We start from the raw sequence: 16,855 nt of genomic DNA, 5'->3' as shown, positions 1-16,855 counted from the left end.
CCAAAAGGGCATAATTGCTGTCCCTTTATAAACTTCATAGCATAAGAACAGATACTTTCTGACACCCTTTAATTGTTCAAATGTCAAGACAACTTCGTCTAAAATTAGGACTTTTAAGATCCATTTCTTCTAATCCTTTCTCTCATCCTTTAAACCTCATCTAAAGGGATTTGTTCTTCCTTTCCCTTTCTGTAGTGCCTTCAGGAATCTACTTACTTTAAAAATTCACTTTTCCTTATAGGTTTCATAAAAATATCATGCAAATAAGAGATAAATTTATTCACATTATAAAAGACACACACACACACACACACACACACACACACACACACACACACACAGAGCTTCTTTTCCAGCCTTCTTTCATGGTGGGTCCATTTTTGTTGGGAAGCTTTCAGTTTTCTTTACTTTGAGAACATAGAAGTTCTTGCAACCTCTGGCTATTTCCAGGCCTAAAGTTCCTACTATTGCTTGATGTTACAACTATTTTTGTCTCCAAGAGATATTTACCTTATTTATGAGCATGCTATGTGTGCCCCTCCCTTCCCTTTAGGGAAGAGAAGAGTTTTATTGGGGACACAGGTGAACAGGTCTGCAGAAATTAAATCATGTAAACCATTACTTATCATGTTAAGAAATTGGCATTTTATCCTAAAGGCCATGAGAGCTCTTGAAACATTTAAAGGAAACGACTGATATAAGAAAGATAAACTGGCAACAAGTAGAAGATGGAATTATAGGAGTTGGAGGAGATATGGCATGAGAGTGTAGGGGCTATTACACTGGCAATAGGGATAAAAAGGAAAGGGTAGATTTAAGAGAGAATGGGCAGGGGCAGGCCTATTCCAAAGGAAATGGTCACTGATTTGAGAGGATTAGGTAGAAGAAGGAGTCTAGGATGACTCTTAGTTTTGGGTTATTGGGTATAAGGGATATCTTTCATTGAGATGGGAATTAAACAGAGGAAGAACAGTGGGACAGTAATGGATTTGGTTTAGATATTTTGAATTGTAGATGTCTGTGGGATATCTAGGTGGATGTTTAAAAAGATAACAGGAAATCAATAATTGAATCTGAGGAGAGAGGTATAAAATACAGCTACCAAGTTGAGAGCTATCAGAGTAATATTGGTACTTAAAGTCACTGTGATAATATGATCACTAAGCCAAGGAAGTAAAAGGGCAACTTCAGGTCAAGACTGAGAAAGGCTAATGAGAAAGTGAAGTGGCAACAGGAGAGAGCAGTTTCACAGCAGCCAAGGGAGGAAAGAATTTGTTTGATTTATTTAGTGCTAAAGTTACAAACAATGGAAATAAAATAATTGGATATTTATAACAAATTTGGCTCATAATTCCAAAATATATCCCAAATTGGGTAATGTCTCAGTATTCTTCTATACAGGGCATAGAATACCTTAGGATGAAAGGTTATCAAGTCAACTTTAAATCAGTGAAGGGAAAGCTCTATCCGCTTTTTGTTCTGTCATTTCAATGAGGTAATTATTAGAGTAGAACTTTATATGTATAAAATTAGACATATAATAATCATCTCTGCTTTTGATGGAATTTTAGTTTTTTTCTGAATATGAAACAATACTATAGAATTATTCCTCATAGTATATATTTAATTATTAATTTTACCTTAGAGTCTTACGAAAAGTAGAATATTTATGAAGAAGAACTAGCCACAAGAAATTTACCTCCATGCCCATTTCTCCAGGAGGTCCAACATCACCTTGCAGTCCTCGCAGTCCCTATATTAAAATAAAATTTAAGATAGGAGAATAAAAGTTTACTCTATGTCAGTAAATGTATTCATCTGGATATGGGTTTTATAATATAACACGTATTTATATAACACATGATTATGTAAATACATAACACATTTATCAGCATATTACTTTACTCTGTATAAACAAAATTATATCTTTAATTGATTCATGTGTGTGTGTGTGTTTCTGTTTTTGAGACTGAGTTTCACTCTGGTTGCCCAGGCTGAAGTGCAATGGTGCAGTCTCCACTCACTGCAACCTCCGCCTCCCAGGTTCAAGCGATTCTCCTCCCTCTGCCTCCCAAGTAGCTGGGATTACAGGCAATTGCCACCACGCATGGCTAATTTTCATATTTGTAGTAGAGATGGGATTTCACTATGTTGACCAGGCTGGTCACGAACTCCTGACCTCAGGTGATCCACCTGCCTCAGCCTCCCAAAGTGCCGGGATTACAGGCGTGAGCCACTGTGCCCAGCTTCGTGTGTGTTTTTAAAATAAATTTACTAAGCTATGCTTATATTAAAAAGAAAAGAGTGGCATTCATTCTTTTATTCTTTAATGCACTCATTCATTCAACATTTATTAAGCACCTCATAAGTATCATATATTGTGCTAAGCATTTTGATAAGGTATCTTATTTAATGTATGTGATAGTCATTCATCTACTTAAAATTCCTAGCAAATATGTGACAAATTTGCATCTTAAAGAAGTAAATATATGATCTTTTTTTTACTGACTGTACAGTTTTACCCCTCAAGAGTGTCACATAGTTGGAATCATACAGCATGTAACCTTTTCATACTGACTTCTTTAACTTAGCAGTATGCATTTAAAGTTCCTTTATACATTTTTGTGGCTTGATAGCTCATTTATTTTTAATGCTGAATAATATTCCATTGTATGGATATACCACAGTTTGTTTATCCATTTATTCATTGGACATTGTTTTAGTTCACTCAGGATTCTATAACAAAATAGTATAAATTAATAGCTTATAAACCACACAAATTTATTTCCCACAGTTCTGGAGGCTGGAAAGTCCAAGATCAAGGTGCTGGCAGATTCAGTGTCTGGTGAAGGCCCACTTGCTGCTTCATAGATGGTGCCTTCTAGTTGTGTCCTCACATGTTAGAAGGAATGAGCTAGCTCTCTTGTGCATCTTTTATAAAGACACTACTCCCAATCATGAGGGCACAGCACCTCAAAGATCCTGCCCTATAATACCATTACCTTGGGAATTGGGATTTCAACATATGAATTTTGGGGAAACACGGTCCAATTATAGCAGACATATTGGTTCATATTGGTTGCTTCAAATTTTTTGCACCTATAAATAAAGCTGCTATAAACATTCTTGTACAGGTTTTTGTGTGGACATAAGTTTTCAACTCATTTGGGTAAACACTAAGGATTGTGATCACTGGATCATATGTTAAGAGTATGCCTAGCTTCTTAAAAAACTGCCATACTGTCTTCCAAAGTGGCTGTACCATTTTGCATTCTCACCAGCAATGAATGAGAGCTCCTGTTGCTCCACATCCTTGCCAACCTGTGGCATTATCAAAGTTTTAGATTTCAGCCATTCTAACAGATGTATAGTGGTATGTCCTTATTGTTTCAATTTTCAATTTACTAATGACATATGATGTTGAGCATATTTTTACATCCTTCTATACCATTTCTATATCTTCTTTGGTGTGGTGTCTGTTCAGATTTTTGCCAACATTTTAACTGGTTTTTAAAGAAAATTGTTGAGTTTTAAATTTTCTTTCTATATTTTGGATACAAGTCTTTTATCAGATATATGTTTTGAAAATATTTTCTCCCAGTCTGTGGACTGTCTCTTCATTCTCTTAACAGTGTTTTTTCAAGGCAGATTTAAAAAGATGTTAATGCAGTCCAACTTACCAATTTTTTCTTTCATGGGTTGTGCTTTTGGTGATATAGCTAAAAACTCATCAACAAACCTCAGGTCACATAGATTTTCTCTATGTTTATATTTTAGGAGTTTTATGGTTTTGTTTTTTACATTTAAGTCTATGATTCATTTTGAGGGTGTGTGTGTGCGTGTGTGTGTGTGTGTGTAAGGTGTAAGATCTGCATCTAGATTCACGTTTTGCATGTGGATATCTATTTGTTCCAGCATAATTTGTTGAAAAGACTATCCATTGTATTGCCTTTGCTCCTTTGTCAAAGGTCACTTGATTTTATTTGTGACTATATGTTGTGTATACTGTGTAGAACAAAGAGTATAACTGTTCTATTTCTGGGCTTACCACTCTGTTCCAATGATCTACAGTCGACACTTAAAACAACATAAGGGTTACAGTGCCAACCTCCTGCAGAGTTAAAAATCTGAGTACAACTTTTGACTCCTCCAAAATGTAACCACTTATAGCCTACTGTTGACTGGATGCCTTACTAATAACATAAGCAGCTGTTTAACACATATTTTATATGTTATATGTATTGTATACTGTAGTTTTAAAGTAAGCTAGAATAAAGAATACTGTATTCTTAAGTGGAAGTAGAGCATCATCAAGATCTTCATCCTCATTGTCTCCATGCTGAGTAGGCTGAGGAGGTGGAAGAAGGGAAGGGGTGGTTCTCGCTCTCTCAGGGGTAGCGGAGGTGAAAGAAAATCCACAAATAAGAGGACCTTTGCAGTTCAAACCCGTGTTGTTCAAGGGTCAATTGTACTTGTCTATTCTTTTGCCAATATCACACTGTCTTGATTACTGTAGTTTTACAGTAAATCTTGAAGTCAGTGTCAGTTCTCCAAGTTTGTTCTTCAATATTGTATTGGCTATTCTGGGTCTTTTGCCTTTCCATAGGAACTTCAGAATCTGTTAATATCTACAATGTAACTTGCTTGGATTTTGATTAGAATTGAATTGACTTGATAGATCAATTTGTGAAGAACTAATATCTCAACAATATTGAGTCTTTCTACTCATAACCATGAAATATCCTTCCATTTATGTAGATCTTTAATTTCTTTGATAAAAGTTTACCTCATATAGATCTTGTATATATTTTGTTAGAGTTACACCTATTTCTTTCTCTCTTTTTTGGTGCTAGTGTAAATGGTATTGTGTTTTTCATTTTAAATTCCAATTGCTCATTGCTGTTAATATAGAAAAGCAATTGACTTTTGTATATTAACTTATACCCTGTTATGCTACAATCTCATTATAACTGCTTATTAGTTTCAGGAGTTTAAAAAATCAGTTCTTGAAGATTTTTTACACAGACAGCCATGCCATATACAAAGAAAGACAATTTTATTTCTTCTTTCCCAATTTGTATACTTTTTCTTTTCTTTTCTTATTGCACTAGCTAGGACTTCCAGAACTATGCTGAATAGGAGTCAAAATTTAACAAAGGAGGAACATGTTTTCCTTATTCCCTTGTTCTTAAAAGAAAAGTATCTAGTTTTCTCACCAGTAAGTATAATGTTGGCTATAAGGTTTTTTAAAAAATATGTTTTTCAAAAAGCTGAGGAAGTGCCCCTTTATTCCAAGTTTGAGAGTTTTTTTTTTTAATCGTGAATCGTTGTTGGATTTTGTCAAATTATTTTTCTGCATCTTTTCATATTACATTTTCTTATTTAGCTTATTGAGGTGATGGATTACATTAATTGACATTCTACTGTTAAACCAGCCTTGTATACCTGGAAAAAATTCCACTGGGTTATGATGCATAATTCTGTTTATATATTGTTTGATTCAATTTGCTAATATTTTGTTGAGGATTTTACATCTATGTTCATGAATGATATTGGTCTATAGTTTTCTTGTGATGTGTTTGTCTGGTTTTGTTTTTAAGGTAATGCTCACATAATGGCCTCATGTGTGTGGCCTCACATAATTAGGAAATATTCTATTGTTTCTATTTTCTGGAACAGCTTGTACATAACTGGTATTATTTGTTCTTTAAATGTTTAGGTGAATTCACCAATGAGATAACCTGGAACCAGTACTTTCTGTTTTAGAAGGTTATTAGTGATTGATTCTATTTCTTTATCAATACAGGTTGAGGAAGATATTGATGGATATCAAATCAAATCAAACCTATTCAGGTTATCCTTTTCTGTTTATATGAGTTTTGGTAAAATACGTCTTTTAAGGAATTGGTCTATTTCATTTAAGTTATCAAATTTGTGGAAATATTGGGAGGCCGAGGCGGGCCAATCAAGAGGTCAGGAGTTTGAGACCAGCCTGACCAACCTGGTGAAACCCCATTTCTACTAAAAATACAAAAAAAAAAAAAAAAAAAATTAGCCAGGTGTGGTGGTACACACCTGTAATCCCAGCTACCCAGGAGGCTGAGGCAGGAGAATCACTTGAACCCAGGAGGTGGAGGTTGCAGTGAGCTGAGATCACGCCACTGCATTCCAGCCTGGGTGACAGAGCAAGACTCTGTCTCAAAACAGAAAAAAAAATTGTGAAAATAGAATTGCTCATAATATCCATTTATTGTCATTTTAATGTTAATGAGATCAGTAGTGATGGCCTCTCTTTCACCTCTGATATTAGTAATTTGTATTTTCTCCTTTTTTTCCCCCTGGTTAGCCTGGCCTGAGGTTGATTAATTTTGGTTGCATTGATGTTCTCTATTGTTTTCCTGTTTTCAATTTCACTGATTTCTGCTGATTTTTATTACTTATTTTCTTCTGCTTACTTTGTATTTAATTTGCTTTTCTTTTATAGTTTCCTAGGATGGAAGCTTAGATTACTAATCTTAAGTATTTCTTCTTTCCTCTTATTCAGTGCTATAAATTTCCCTCTAGGCACTGCATCCCACGAATTTTGACAAACTATATTTTCATTTAGTTCAAAATATTTTTAAATTATTCCTGAAACTCCTTCTTTGACCAATAAGTTATTAAAAGTGTATTATTTAATCTCCAAATGTTTTGGGATTTTCCAGCCATTTTCTGTTACTGTGGTGTGAGAGCAAACATTGTATGATGTCTAGTCTTTTAAATTTGTTGTTGGCTGGGCGCAGTGGCTCACGCTTGTAATCCCAGCACTTTGGGAGGCTGAGGCGGGCGGTTAACGAGGTCAGGAGATCGAGACCACGGTGAAACCCGTCTCTACTAAAAATACAAAAAATTAGCCGGGCATGGTGGCGGGCGCCTGTAGTCCCAGCTACTTGGAGAGGCTGAGGAAGGAGAATGGCGCGAACCCGGGAGGCGGAGCTTGCAGTGAGCCGAGATCGGCCACTGCACTCCAGCCTGGGCGACAGAGCAAGACTCCGTCTCAAAAAAAAAACAAAAAAACAAAAAAAAACACACGAACAAAAAAATTTGTTAAGGTGTTTTATGGCCCAGAATTTGGTCTATCTTGGTGACTGTTCCATGTCAGTTTGTGAAGCATGTGTATTCTACTGTTGTTGGATAACATATTTTATAAATGTAAATTAGATCTAGTTGACTTACGGTACTAACTCTCTCTTGACTAATTTTCTGCCTGCTGGGTCTCTCAATTACTGATAGAGGGGTGTTATTGTCTCCAACTATAATAATAGAGTCATCTATTTTTCCTTGAAAATTATCTCAGCATTTGCTTCATGTATTTTGATGCTCCGTCGTCAGGTGCATTAAGTATTGTTATCCTAGCTTGGAGAAATGACCCTGCTATCATTGCACCATGTCTCTCTTTACCCTGATAATTTTCCTTGTTCTGAAGTCTGCTTTCTCTGAAATATAAATATTTCCAGCTTTCCTTTGAATAGCGTTAGCATGGTATACTTTCCTTCATATTTCAAATGGATTTCTTGAAGACAACATACAATTGGGTTTTGCTTTCCTATTCACTTTGGCAATCTCTTATTTCTTAAGTGGTATACTTAAACCATTGACATTTAAGTGACTATGATATCATTGAGTTAGTATATATCAACTGTGGACTGCGTTAGTTTTCATTTGTTGTCTTTGTTCTTTATTGCTTCTTCTTCTTTCGTCTTCTTCTTCTTCTTTTTAATGTTTTTGGCTTCTCATTTTATTTTATTTTAATTTTTATGTCTATTTCTTTTTTGAGATAGAGTCTCACTCTGTCATCCAGGCTGGAGTGTAGTGGCATGATCTCGGTGCACTGCAAACTCTGCCTCCCGGGTTCAAGCGATCCTCCCACTTCAGCCCCCTGAGTAGCTGGGACTACTGGAGAGTCCCACCATGTCCAACTAATTTTTGCGTTTTTTGGTAGAGATGGGGTTTTACCATGTTGTCCAGGCTGGTCTCAAACTCCTGACCACAAGCAATCTACCTGCCTCGGCCTCCTAAAGTGCTAGGATTATAGGCATGAGCCACTGTGCCCAGTCTGGCCTCTCATTTTAATTAAGCATTTTATATGATTTCATTTTCTTTCCTGGTTTAGCATACAAACTATACTACTTTTAAAACTTTTTAAAGTGGCCACTCTAGAGTTTGCAATACATATTTACAATTAACCCAAGTCCATTTTCTTTCTTTTTTTAAAAACCCTACAGTACGTGGTATTCCTAGGCCATCTCCAACCCCTGTACTAACCAGTCCTGACCCTGTTTAGCATCCAAGATCAGATGAGATTGAGAACATTCAGGGTGCTATGGCCATTGATCAAGTCCATTTTCAAATAACACTATACCACTTCATGAGTAGTGCCAACACTTTATAACAATTCCTCCCTCTTGTTCCTATAACATTTGACTTATCCATGAGATATAATACCGAATACACTGTTGCTATTATTATTTTGTACAAATTGTCTGTTAGATCAATGAAGAATTATAAAAATATTTTATTTTACCTTTATTTATTCCTTCTCCAACACTCTTCTTCTTTCCTAGATGAGTTTCTTACCTATGCCACTTTTCTTCTCTCTGAAGAACTTCTTTTAACATTTCTTGCTGGTCTGCTAGTGACAAATTCTTTAAATTTTTGTTTGAGAAAGACTTTATTTCTCTTTCACTTTGAAATTCCCAGTTTCATAATTCCAAAATGTCTGCTATCCCTGAGTCTGTTTCTGCTTGTCTCTGTAGACTGTTTTTGCCTTTTACCTTGCCTTATAATTTTTTTTGAAAGCCAGACATGATGTAAATGTAAATGAAACCAAGGTGAATAGGCCTTTAATGTGATATTTGATATTATTTGGCTGGGGGTTAGGCTGTGTTTACTGGTTGTTGTAGCTATGGTGTCTGAGGCTAAAATGTCCTCTAATGTCATTGTTTTTTACTCCCCTGTTTTATTTAGCCTTTCTGAGGGACTCTTTAAATAGGGTTTGTGGCACAGTTCCTTTAGCTATAATCTGTTATTGCACAGGAACCCCACTGATTTGATTGTAAGGTATGAGTGTAGGAAGGGCATTCTATAGTTCTACAATTAGGTCTCAGTCTTTTAGTGAGTCTGAATTGGATATTACCCTTCTTCCACATCAAAGGCCAGAGGGGGCTGGAGTGGAATATTTCTCTTCCTTCAACTGAAGGCTAGAGGGAGGTGAAATTAGGTTTTCCTTTCCCAAAGGTCAGTTAGTCTTTGGTAAAACACCAGTTTATTCTCTGATAAATAATTTCCCTGGAGGACAAGAACTGTTAAGGAGATCAGAGAATTCTAGGTGTTTTTCAAAATGCTTACTATCCCTCTCCCTCTGCTGGAAGTCAGAGGGAATTTTTCTCTATCTTTAAAGTAAGAACCTGTTAGGGCTCTGGGAGGAAGTAAAACTCAGGAGCATGTAGGGGCCTCCCAAAGACTGGGCCCTCTCTGAGTTTTTTAACACTCAAGCTGGTCTACACTGAGTCTCCAGTAATTTGCTAATTATAGTTTAAAGTGTCCCTACTGTCCAGGTGTGGGCTATGTAGTTGCCTGTCTGTCTCTCCATTTTGGGGGCAGTAGTTTGTCTTGTAACCTTAATTCTCTGACAGATCTAAGAAGAGTTGTTGATTTTCAGTATGTCCATCTTTTTTTCTTGTTTTGAGGATGGGAGTGATGACTTCCAAGTTCCTTACATTTCATACCAGAAAACACATTTATTTATTTATTTATTTAGAGGCAGAGTCTTGTTCCGTCACCCAGGCTGGAGTGCAGTGGCGCGATCTCGGCTCACTGCAACCTCCGCCTCCCAGGTTCAAGTAATTCTCCTACCTCAGGTTCCTGAGTAGCTGGGATTACAGGCACCCACCACCATGGCTGGCTAATTTTTGTATATATATATATATATATATATATATATATATATATATATATTTTTTTTTTTTTTTTAAGTAGAAACTAAATGTTGGCCAGGCTGATCTCAAACTCCTGACCTCAGGTGATCCACCTGCTTTGGCCTCCCAAAGTGCTGGGTTTACAGGTGTGAGCCACCGTGCCCAACCCAGAAAACACTTTACTATTGTCAACCTAAATGACAGAGAGAAAGAGGCTCTCTAAAATAAATAAGGAATTTATTTTGGAATAGAGCATTGCAATGGGAATATGCATGCCATAGTAAGCTATGCACATATTCAGGGAGATAAAGGAATGTAATGGTTTCTAAAGGAAAAATGAGGATTATATAATTGTTTTGAAATGATTATCCTTGGCTAAAAATATCAACAACAATGGTGACACCAGTCCAAGGCTGGACAGGCTGTTGCTGGGCAGATGTCTTTTCAGAAGTATTTTTTGTGTATGGGTGCAAATGTCCTTTGGGCAAGGTTGTGATTTTTGCAATTTTTTGTGATAGTTTGTGTTATCAGGCATCTAAGAATGAGAACTCTGTCTTTATGGCCTTCAGCTCTATTTGTCAGGTTTTTCTTTCATTTTCTTAACATCAGTGACTCCATTTTGATTCTGACAACTTTCACACTATGATTTTTAAATCTTTTTTAGGGGGGAGACTGGATTCAGCTAGAAGCCAAATTGTGTTCCACACACAATAACTTTTTTTTTTTTTGAGATGGAATCTCACTCTATCACCCAGGTTGGAGTGCAGTTGTGCAATCTTGGCTTGCCTCCTGGGTTAAAGCAATTCTGCCTCAGCCTCTCGAGTAGCTAGGACTACAGGTGTGCACCACCACATCTGGCTAATCTTTTGTATTTTTAGTAGAGGTGGGGTTTCACTATATTGGCCAGACTGGTCTTGAACTCCTGACCTCAAGTGATCCATCTGCCTTGGCCTCCCAAAGTGCTGGGATTACAGGCGTGAGCCACCGTGCTTGGCTCCCATGCGATGATTTTTAAAGAATCAAAAATGGTTGGCTGGATGTGGTGGCTCACGCCTGTAATCCCAGCACTTTGGGAGGCAGAGGCAGGCGGATCACAAGGTCAGGAGATCAAGACCATCCTGGCTAACACGGTGAAATCCTGTCTCTACTAAAAATACAAAAAATTAGCGGGGCGTAGTGGCATGCACCTGTAGTCCCAGCTACTCGGGAGGCTGAGGTAGGAGAATTGCTTGAACCCGGGAGGCGGAGGTTGCAGTGAGCCAAGATTGCACCACTGTACTCTAGCCTGGGCGACAGAGCGAGACTCTGTCTTAAAAAAGAAAAAAAAAATGGTTGCTAAATTTTAGACTACTTGCTTTTGTATTTTTCATTATATCTGTGATATATTAATAGATTTCTTAATAACAAACTTTTCCTTGATTGTAATTCTTCCTTTTACTTCATTAAGGTGGATAATTCTTTATATACATGGTTAAATTTTACTTAATTTTTTGTTTAGATTTTTACAATTACATTTGTAAGTGAAATTCATCTGCCACTTTATTTTGGCTGCTCTCTTTGTCTGACTGAGATGCTGATATAGAGTACTCTTATCTTTTGTTTCCGAGACTGTTGCCACTTTATCTTTAAAAGTGATCTAATGAGGAACTGAGTCAAGTTTTATTATACACTTTTAGTTAACTTGAGAATCCTGTTAACTATTTTTTGAGGTAAGTGGAAATGACTTCTGGTATCTAAGAAAGAGTAGCTAGAAAATAATATTTTAAAATTTACAGGGGGATATTATAAAGCAAGCTTATGAAGAGTTAATTTTAGAGTACAGCATTCCCCTTGTTCCCTCTTTAAAGGCAGTTTTCAATAATTAACAGATATTAACTATATTTATTTAGGTCAGGAGATTTTTTTTCAACTTGTCTTCTGAAACGGAAGAATAAATGAACAAAATAATAAAAGACAGAATGGACAAATGTCACCATTCTCCTCTTATTGAAGGTGATTGGGTACAGTTGTGCAGGTTGAACACTACATAAACCAAGGGACATTATTTGTTACAAGGTTTGCATTGATTAGATTTTCTTTCTGTACGTGTGTGATTAAAATCTACATCAGGGGTCAGCAAACTTTTTTTTTTTTTTTAAGGGCAAGACAGTAAGTATTTTAGGCTTGTGGGTCATGTGGTCTCTGTCAAAACTTTTAAACTTTGCTGTTATAGTATGAAAGCAGCCATCCCTACATAAGGGAATCGTTGTGGCTGTGTTTCAATAAAATTTGATTTACAGAAGTATAAGTGGACTGAGGGCTGTAGTTTACCTATCCTACTTTATGCCTACGTACTTCTAAGGGGATCTAATATTATCATGAAGATTTTAAGATGGGTTATGTTTATGGCTGAAACTCCTAACTTACATGTCTGATTTTCTTCTTATTCTCTCAGTTTCTTGTGCAGTTTCAACCTTTTCTGCCAGCGTTTTGTAAATGTTGTAGTTCTTTAAGCCTCAGCCTTAGATCTTTTTCTTTTCTCACTTCTATACTCTTTCCATAGGCAATGAATCCAACATTTTTTAACTTCAGTGTATTCCTCTACTCTGAAGCCAACTGCCAACTTCATGTTTCTCAAAGACACCTGAAATTCAACAGTTAAACTGAATTTATAATCTTCCATTCTCAAACCTACTTTTCGTTTTTTTTTGTTTCAGTGAATAGTATCATCAACTCTTTAATAAAATAAGCCAGAAATTTAAGAATTATACTTCACATACAGAGTCTTTATTACCTATTGGTTTTATCTCCTTTTGAATTAGTCTGTCCACTTCTTTTCCCTGCTCATAAAAAAGGTCCTGCCATTTTTTATCTGGATTATTGCAACAGCCAGCCATTCTTGGCTCCCTCCATTTTGTAATTTAACTGATGTTTACAAAATAGATATCAGATAATAAACTAAATAATCTGATAATAAAGCTAGTCTGAGCCCTTTAATAACATCCTTTGTTCTAAGGATAAAAATTAAAAATGTTGGCAATAGCCCTCATAAATCTATGAGTGTTTTGTCACCTGCCTCATTTCTATCCCTATCTGGCACTTACTTATATATACCAGATATTATATCAGGAAAGGGGATTACAAAGATAAAAGAAATGGTCTCTGATTTCAAGCAGTGTACAGACTTTTTAGGGGATATACTTAAGTAAATAATGCTAAAGAGAGTTGCATTATTTTAGGTCAGATAAATATCAGAATTGAAATGGCAGGTTAAGATATACATAATAGGGAGAAAACCAAGAAGGATTTAGCTTAAAAAATCAACAACATATCTAAGATTCTTCATTTGGAAAGAACTATAAATACTGTCAAATCTTCACTTATTGTTTGAGAGCTTATATCATAGATTAAGTATATAAATGAGGAAAAAGCTAAGGTAAGAATAGCTCTTTTAGTGTTAGAATTTTCCATTTGCTACTAACTAAATGAATTATACAAAAGCCACCTGTAAACCTTTGTGTCAACCGATAATAAAATCAATGCAGTTGTTTGAAAGACTATATTGTATCGTACATCTTAGAAGCACATTATAGCACATTACATCTGACACTATTAACCAGAAGAATGACTTCATTGGCAAAAAAGAATAAATTGTAAGAAAGTAGGTGTGACAGGTCTTTCCTTTTCACAATGTACCGTCCATGGAAACTCTATAATTGAATCATATTTATGAAACTATTTCATAATGATTTCATAAGTTTTTGTATTGATGCAAGCTTTTGTACTGTTGATGTAACTGCATTTCTGTCATGTTTGCACATTTTGGCCCATCAGATGTAAAATTTGGCTTCTCTCTATATGGTCTTCTAATTATAGAAATTGCCTCATAAATGTGATTGTGCGTGTGTGGCAACATAATAATTATAAGAACAGCAAGCCATTCAGAAACAGAATTTCTGAGATTCAATAAAACAGAGTTTTCTTTGTTGAAAATAGAAATATGCTCAGATTTAACAGCTCCAGAAAAACAGCACCATATTTGACTATATGCAACCAGAAAGGCACTATAAACTATTATTTTTCATTCTATGTGATTAGTCTATGGTGTCTATGATAAATGCTGCTTTCTAAAACATACCAGTCACAGCACAGCAGAGCAATAATGGAAACGTAAATGTATTTTATGAGAAAAACACAATTAGAAAAGTATAAAGATAAACTTACTGGCTCTCCTGGAAGTCCTCTGTCACCTGTACTTCCAGGCAATCCCTGTAAACCCTGGACAAATAAAGGCAATACTTGTAGGAAAAGTGGTGTGTGAAGATGTTTTAGACACTTTCCTTACCTTAGCTTTCCTATGGATCCTTCCACCCAACTTTTCTGTCTATTGCTATTCTTTTTTTTTTTTTTTTTTGCTTTTGTGGTAAGATACACACAACATAAAATTTACTATTTTAACCATTTTTAAATGTAAAGTTTGTGGCAGTAAGTGCATTCACAATGTTGTGTAACCATTACCAGAACTTTTTCATCTTCCCAAACTGTAACTCTGTACCCATTAAATACTAGCTCCCCATCACCCCTTTTTTTCTATTTCCTGGCAACCACCATTCTATTTTCTGTCTCCATGAATTTGACTACCCTAAGTACCTCATATTAGTGAGATCATACAATATCTGTCTTTCTGTGACTGGCTTATTTCACTTAGCATAATGTCTTCAAGGTTCATCCCTGTTGTAGCATGTGTCAAAACTTCCTGCTTTTTAAGATTGGGTCCACTGTATGCATATTCCACATTTTGTTTACCTATTCGTCTATCAAAGAACATGGATCACTTCTAACTTTTGGCTATTGTGAATAATGCGGCTATTAACATGGGTATGCGAGTATCTGTATGAGTCCCTTTTTTCAATTATTTGGGTATCTACCTAGAAGTGGAACTGATAGATCATATGGTAATTCTCTGTTTAACTTCTTGACAAACCACCAAACTGTTTTCCACAGCAGTCCCCCTATTTTATATTTGTACCAGTAATGCACAAGGGTTCTAATTCCTCCACATCCTTGGCCACACAAATTTTCTTTTTTTTTTTTTTAGAACAGCATTCTAATGTTTGTGAAATAGTATCCCATGGTGGTTTGATTTTCATTTCCCTAATGACTAGTGATGTTGAGTATCTTTTCACGTGCTTACTGGCCATTTGTATATCTTCTTTGGAGAAATGTCTATTCAAGTCCTTTGCTCATTTTTCCATCAGGTTGTTTTTTTATTCTTGAGTTGTAGGAGTTCTTTATATCTACCCCTATTTTTATTTAATCCTCACTCCTATATTGTGACAAATAATTATCCAAAATTATTTTAAATCTGAATTTCTTTATAGTTTTAATATTCATATAAAGTTTCCTTTTTCCAAAAATAATAATCCTTGTGATGTGTTAATAAGTATGACTTTTGCCTTTAAACCCTGGCAAGGCACAGGAGTCTTGGAACCTAGATAACCGGAAATAACCATACTGGACCTGTAACTTCCTTTTTTCCCCATCTTTACACTCTTTGTAGTACCATAAAAGAGCATCTCAGATATGAAGTAGATAGAACACTAAACCAAATTCTGAGTCTTCTCTGACTCAGTCAAAGATTTATTGAGCATTTACTGTGTGCGAGGCACTGATGACCACTGACAATACATAACATGTTGACCCTTTTGTAAGTTGCATCTTTTTTTCTTTTTTTTTTCTTGAGATGGAGTCTCATTCTGTCACCCAGACTAGAGTGCAGCAGCATGATCTTGGCTCACTGCAACCTCCACATCCTGGGTTCACGCCGTTCTCCTGCCTCAGCCTCCCGAGTAGCTGGGACTACAGGTGCCCGCCACCACGCCCAGCTAATTTTTTTTTTTTTTTTTTTTTTGTATTTTTAGTAGAGACAGAGTTTCACCGTGTTAACCAGGATGGTTTCAATCTCCTGACCTCGTGATCCACCTGCCTTGGCCTCCCAAAGTGCTGGGATTACAGGCGTGAGCCTCTGCGCCCGGCCGTAAGTTGCATCTTCTACATTATTGATCTCAGGAAAGCTGATAACTATACAGCTAATCACAAATACCATTTTACCTTAAAAACTAAAAGGTATAAAAATATGACATTAAATTAGAAGTAAAGATATTCAAAGTTCTTAGCAACACACTATCTTCTAAGTTATAATCTTTAATGCTATGTTCAGTTTTTCTGGCTAGGGAAAGGGAAATATGTAAAATTATGGACTCCCATCTGGTTGAGGCCCTGTTTCAGTCATGTAAATGATATGGTGCCTATTTACTCCAGGATCCTTAATTAAGAGAGAGGATCATTATAAGGAATCTCTCTGTGCCTAGTACACCAACTGAAATATACAGAAAACTTCAGAACTTTAAATAATGTCTGCCCAATTTTCTTTGTAAAGTATGTTTAGACATAATATCAAGCTTATCATGTACTTTTAATGCTGTTGATACTGCATAAAAGCTCTTTTGCAAAGCTACGAAATAATTTAAGTGGACTCTATTTTTATTGGGGATAAAGAGGAAAAGCACAAGCTGGAATAAAATAAAAATTATCTTTAAGGCTTTTCAGAACTCCCTTCTCTATGACTTCAACCCAGTAACTATGATAATGATGACCATGAGGATAATAATGACTATTTTGGTTGTTATTTATTAGAGCCTGTGCCAGGAACATAATAAATATCATTTGTTATACATTTATTATGACTATGAAAGAGTTCCTATATCAAAGATAGAGAAACTGAAGCCCAGAGAAGTTAAGTAATTTGTACAAAGTCAAGACTGCTAGTAAGTGGCAAAACCAATATATGACTTCCAATATGATTGATTCCAATAAAATATAATGATACATTATATGCAAGGGAATATATATATATATAT

General features: G+C 35.8%; 1 protein-coding gene across 3 annotated transcripts in view; it reads right to left on the bottom strand.

Moving 5' to 3' along the window:
* The window catches only part of COL24A1 (collagen type XXIV alpha 1 chain), a 404,401-nt gene that overhangs the window by 134,094 nt on the left and 253,452 nt on the right, over positions 1 to 16,855 (bottom strand). For all 3 annotated transcript variants that reach the window (XM_003805298.6, XM_034934180.3, XM_055116591.2), the window contains 2 exons: positions 14,160 to 14,213; positions 1,700 to 1,753 (listed from right to left, as the gene is read on the bottom strand). In XM_003805298.6, coding sequence (XP_003805346.4) covers positions 1,700 to 1,753; positions 14,160 to 14,213 — 108 coding nt within the window. The remainder of the gene's footprint in view (positions 1 to 1,699; positions 1,754 to 14,159; positions 14,214 to 16,855) is intronic.

The sequence above is a fragment of the Pan paniscus genome, chromosome 1 (assembly GCF_029289425.2).
Source record: "Pan paniscus chromosome 1, NHGRI_mPanPan1-v2.0_pri, whole genome shotgun sequence".
Taxonomy (NCBI): Eukaryota; Metazoa; Chordata; class Mammalia; order Primates; family Hominidae; genus Pan; species Pan paniscus.
This window is presented reverse-complemented; position numbering and strand designations above follow the sequence as displayed.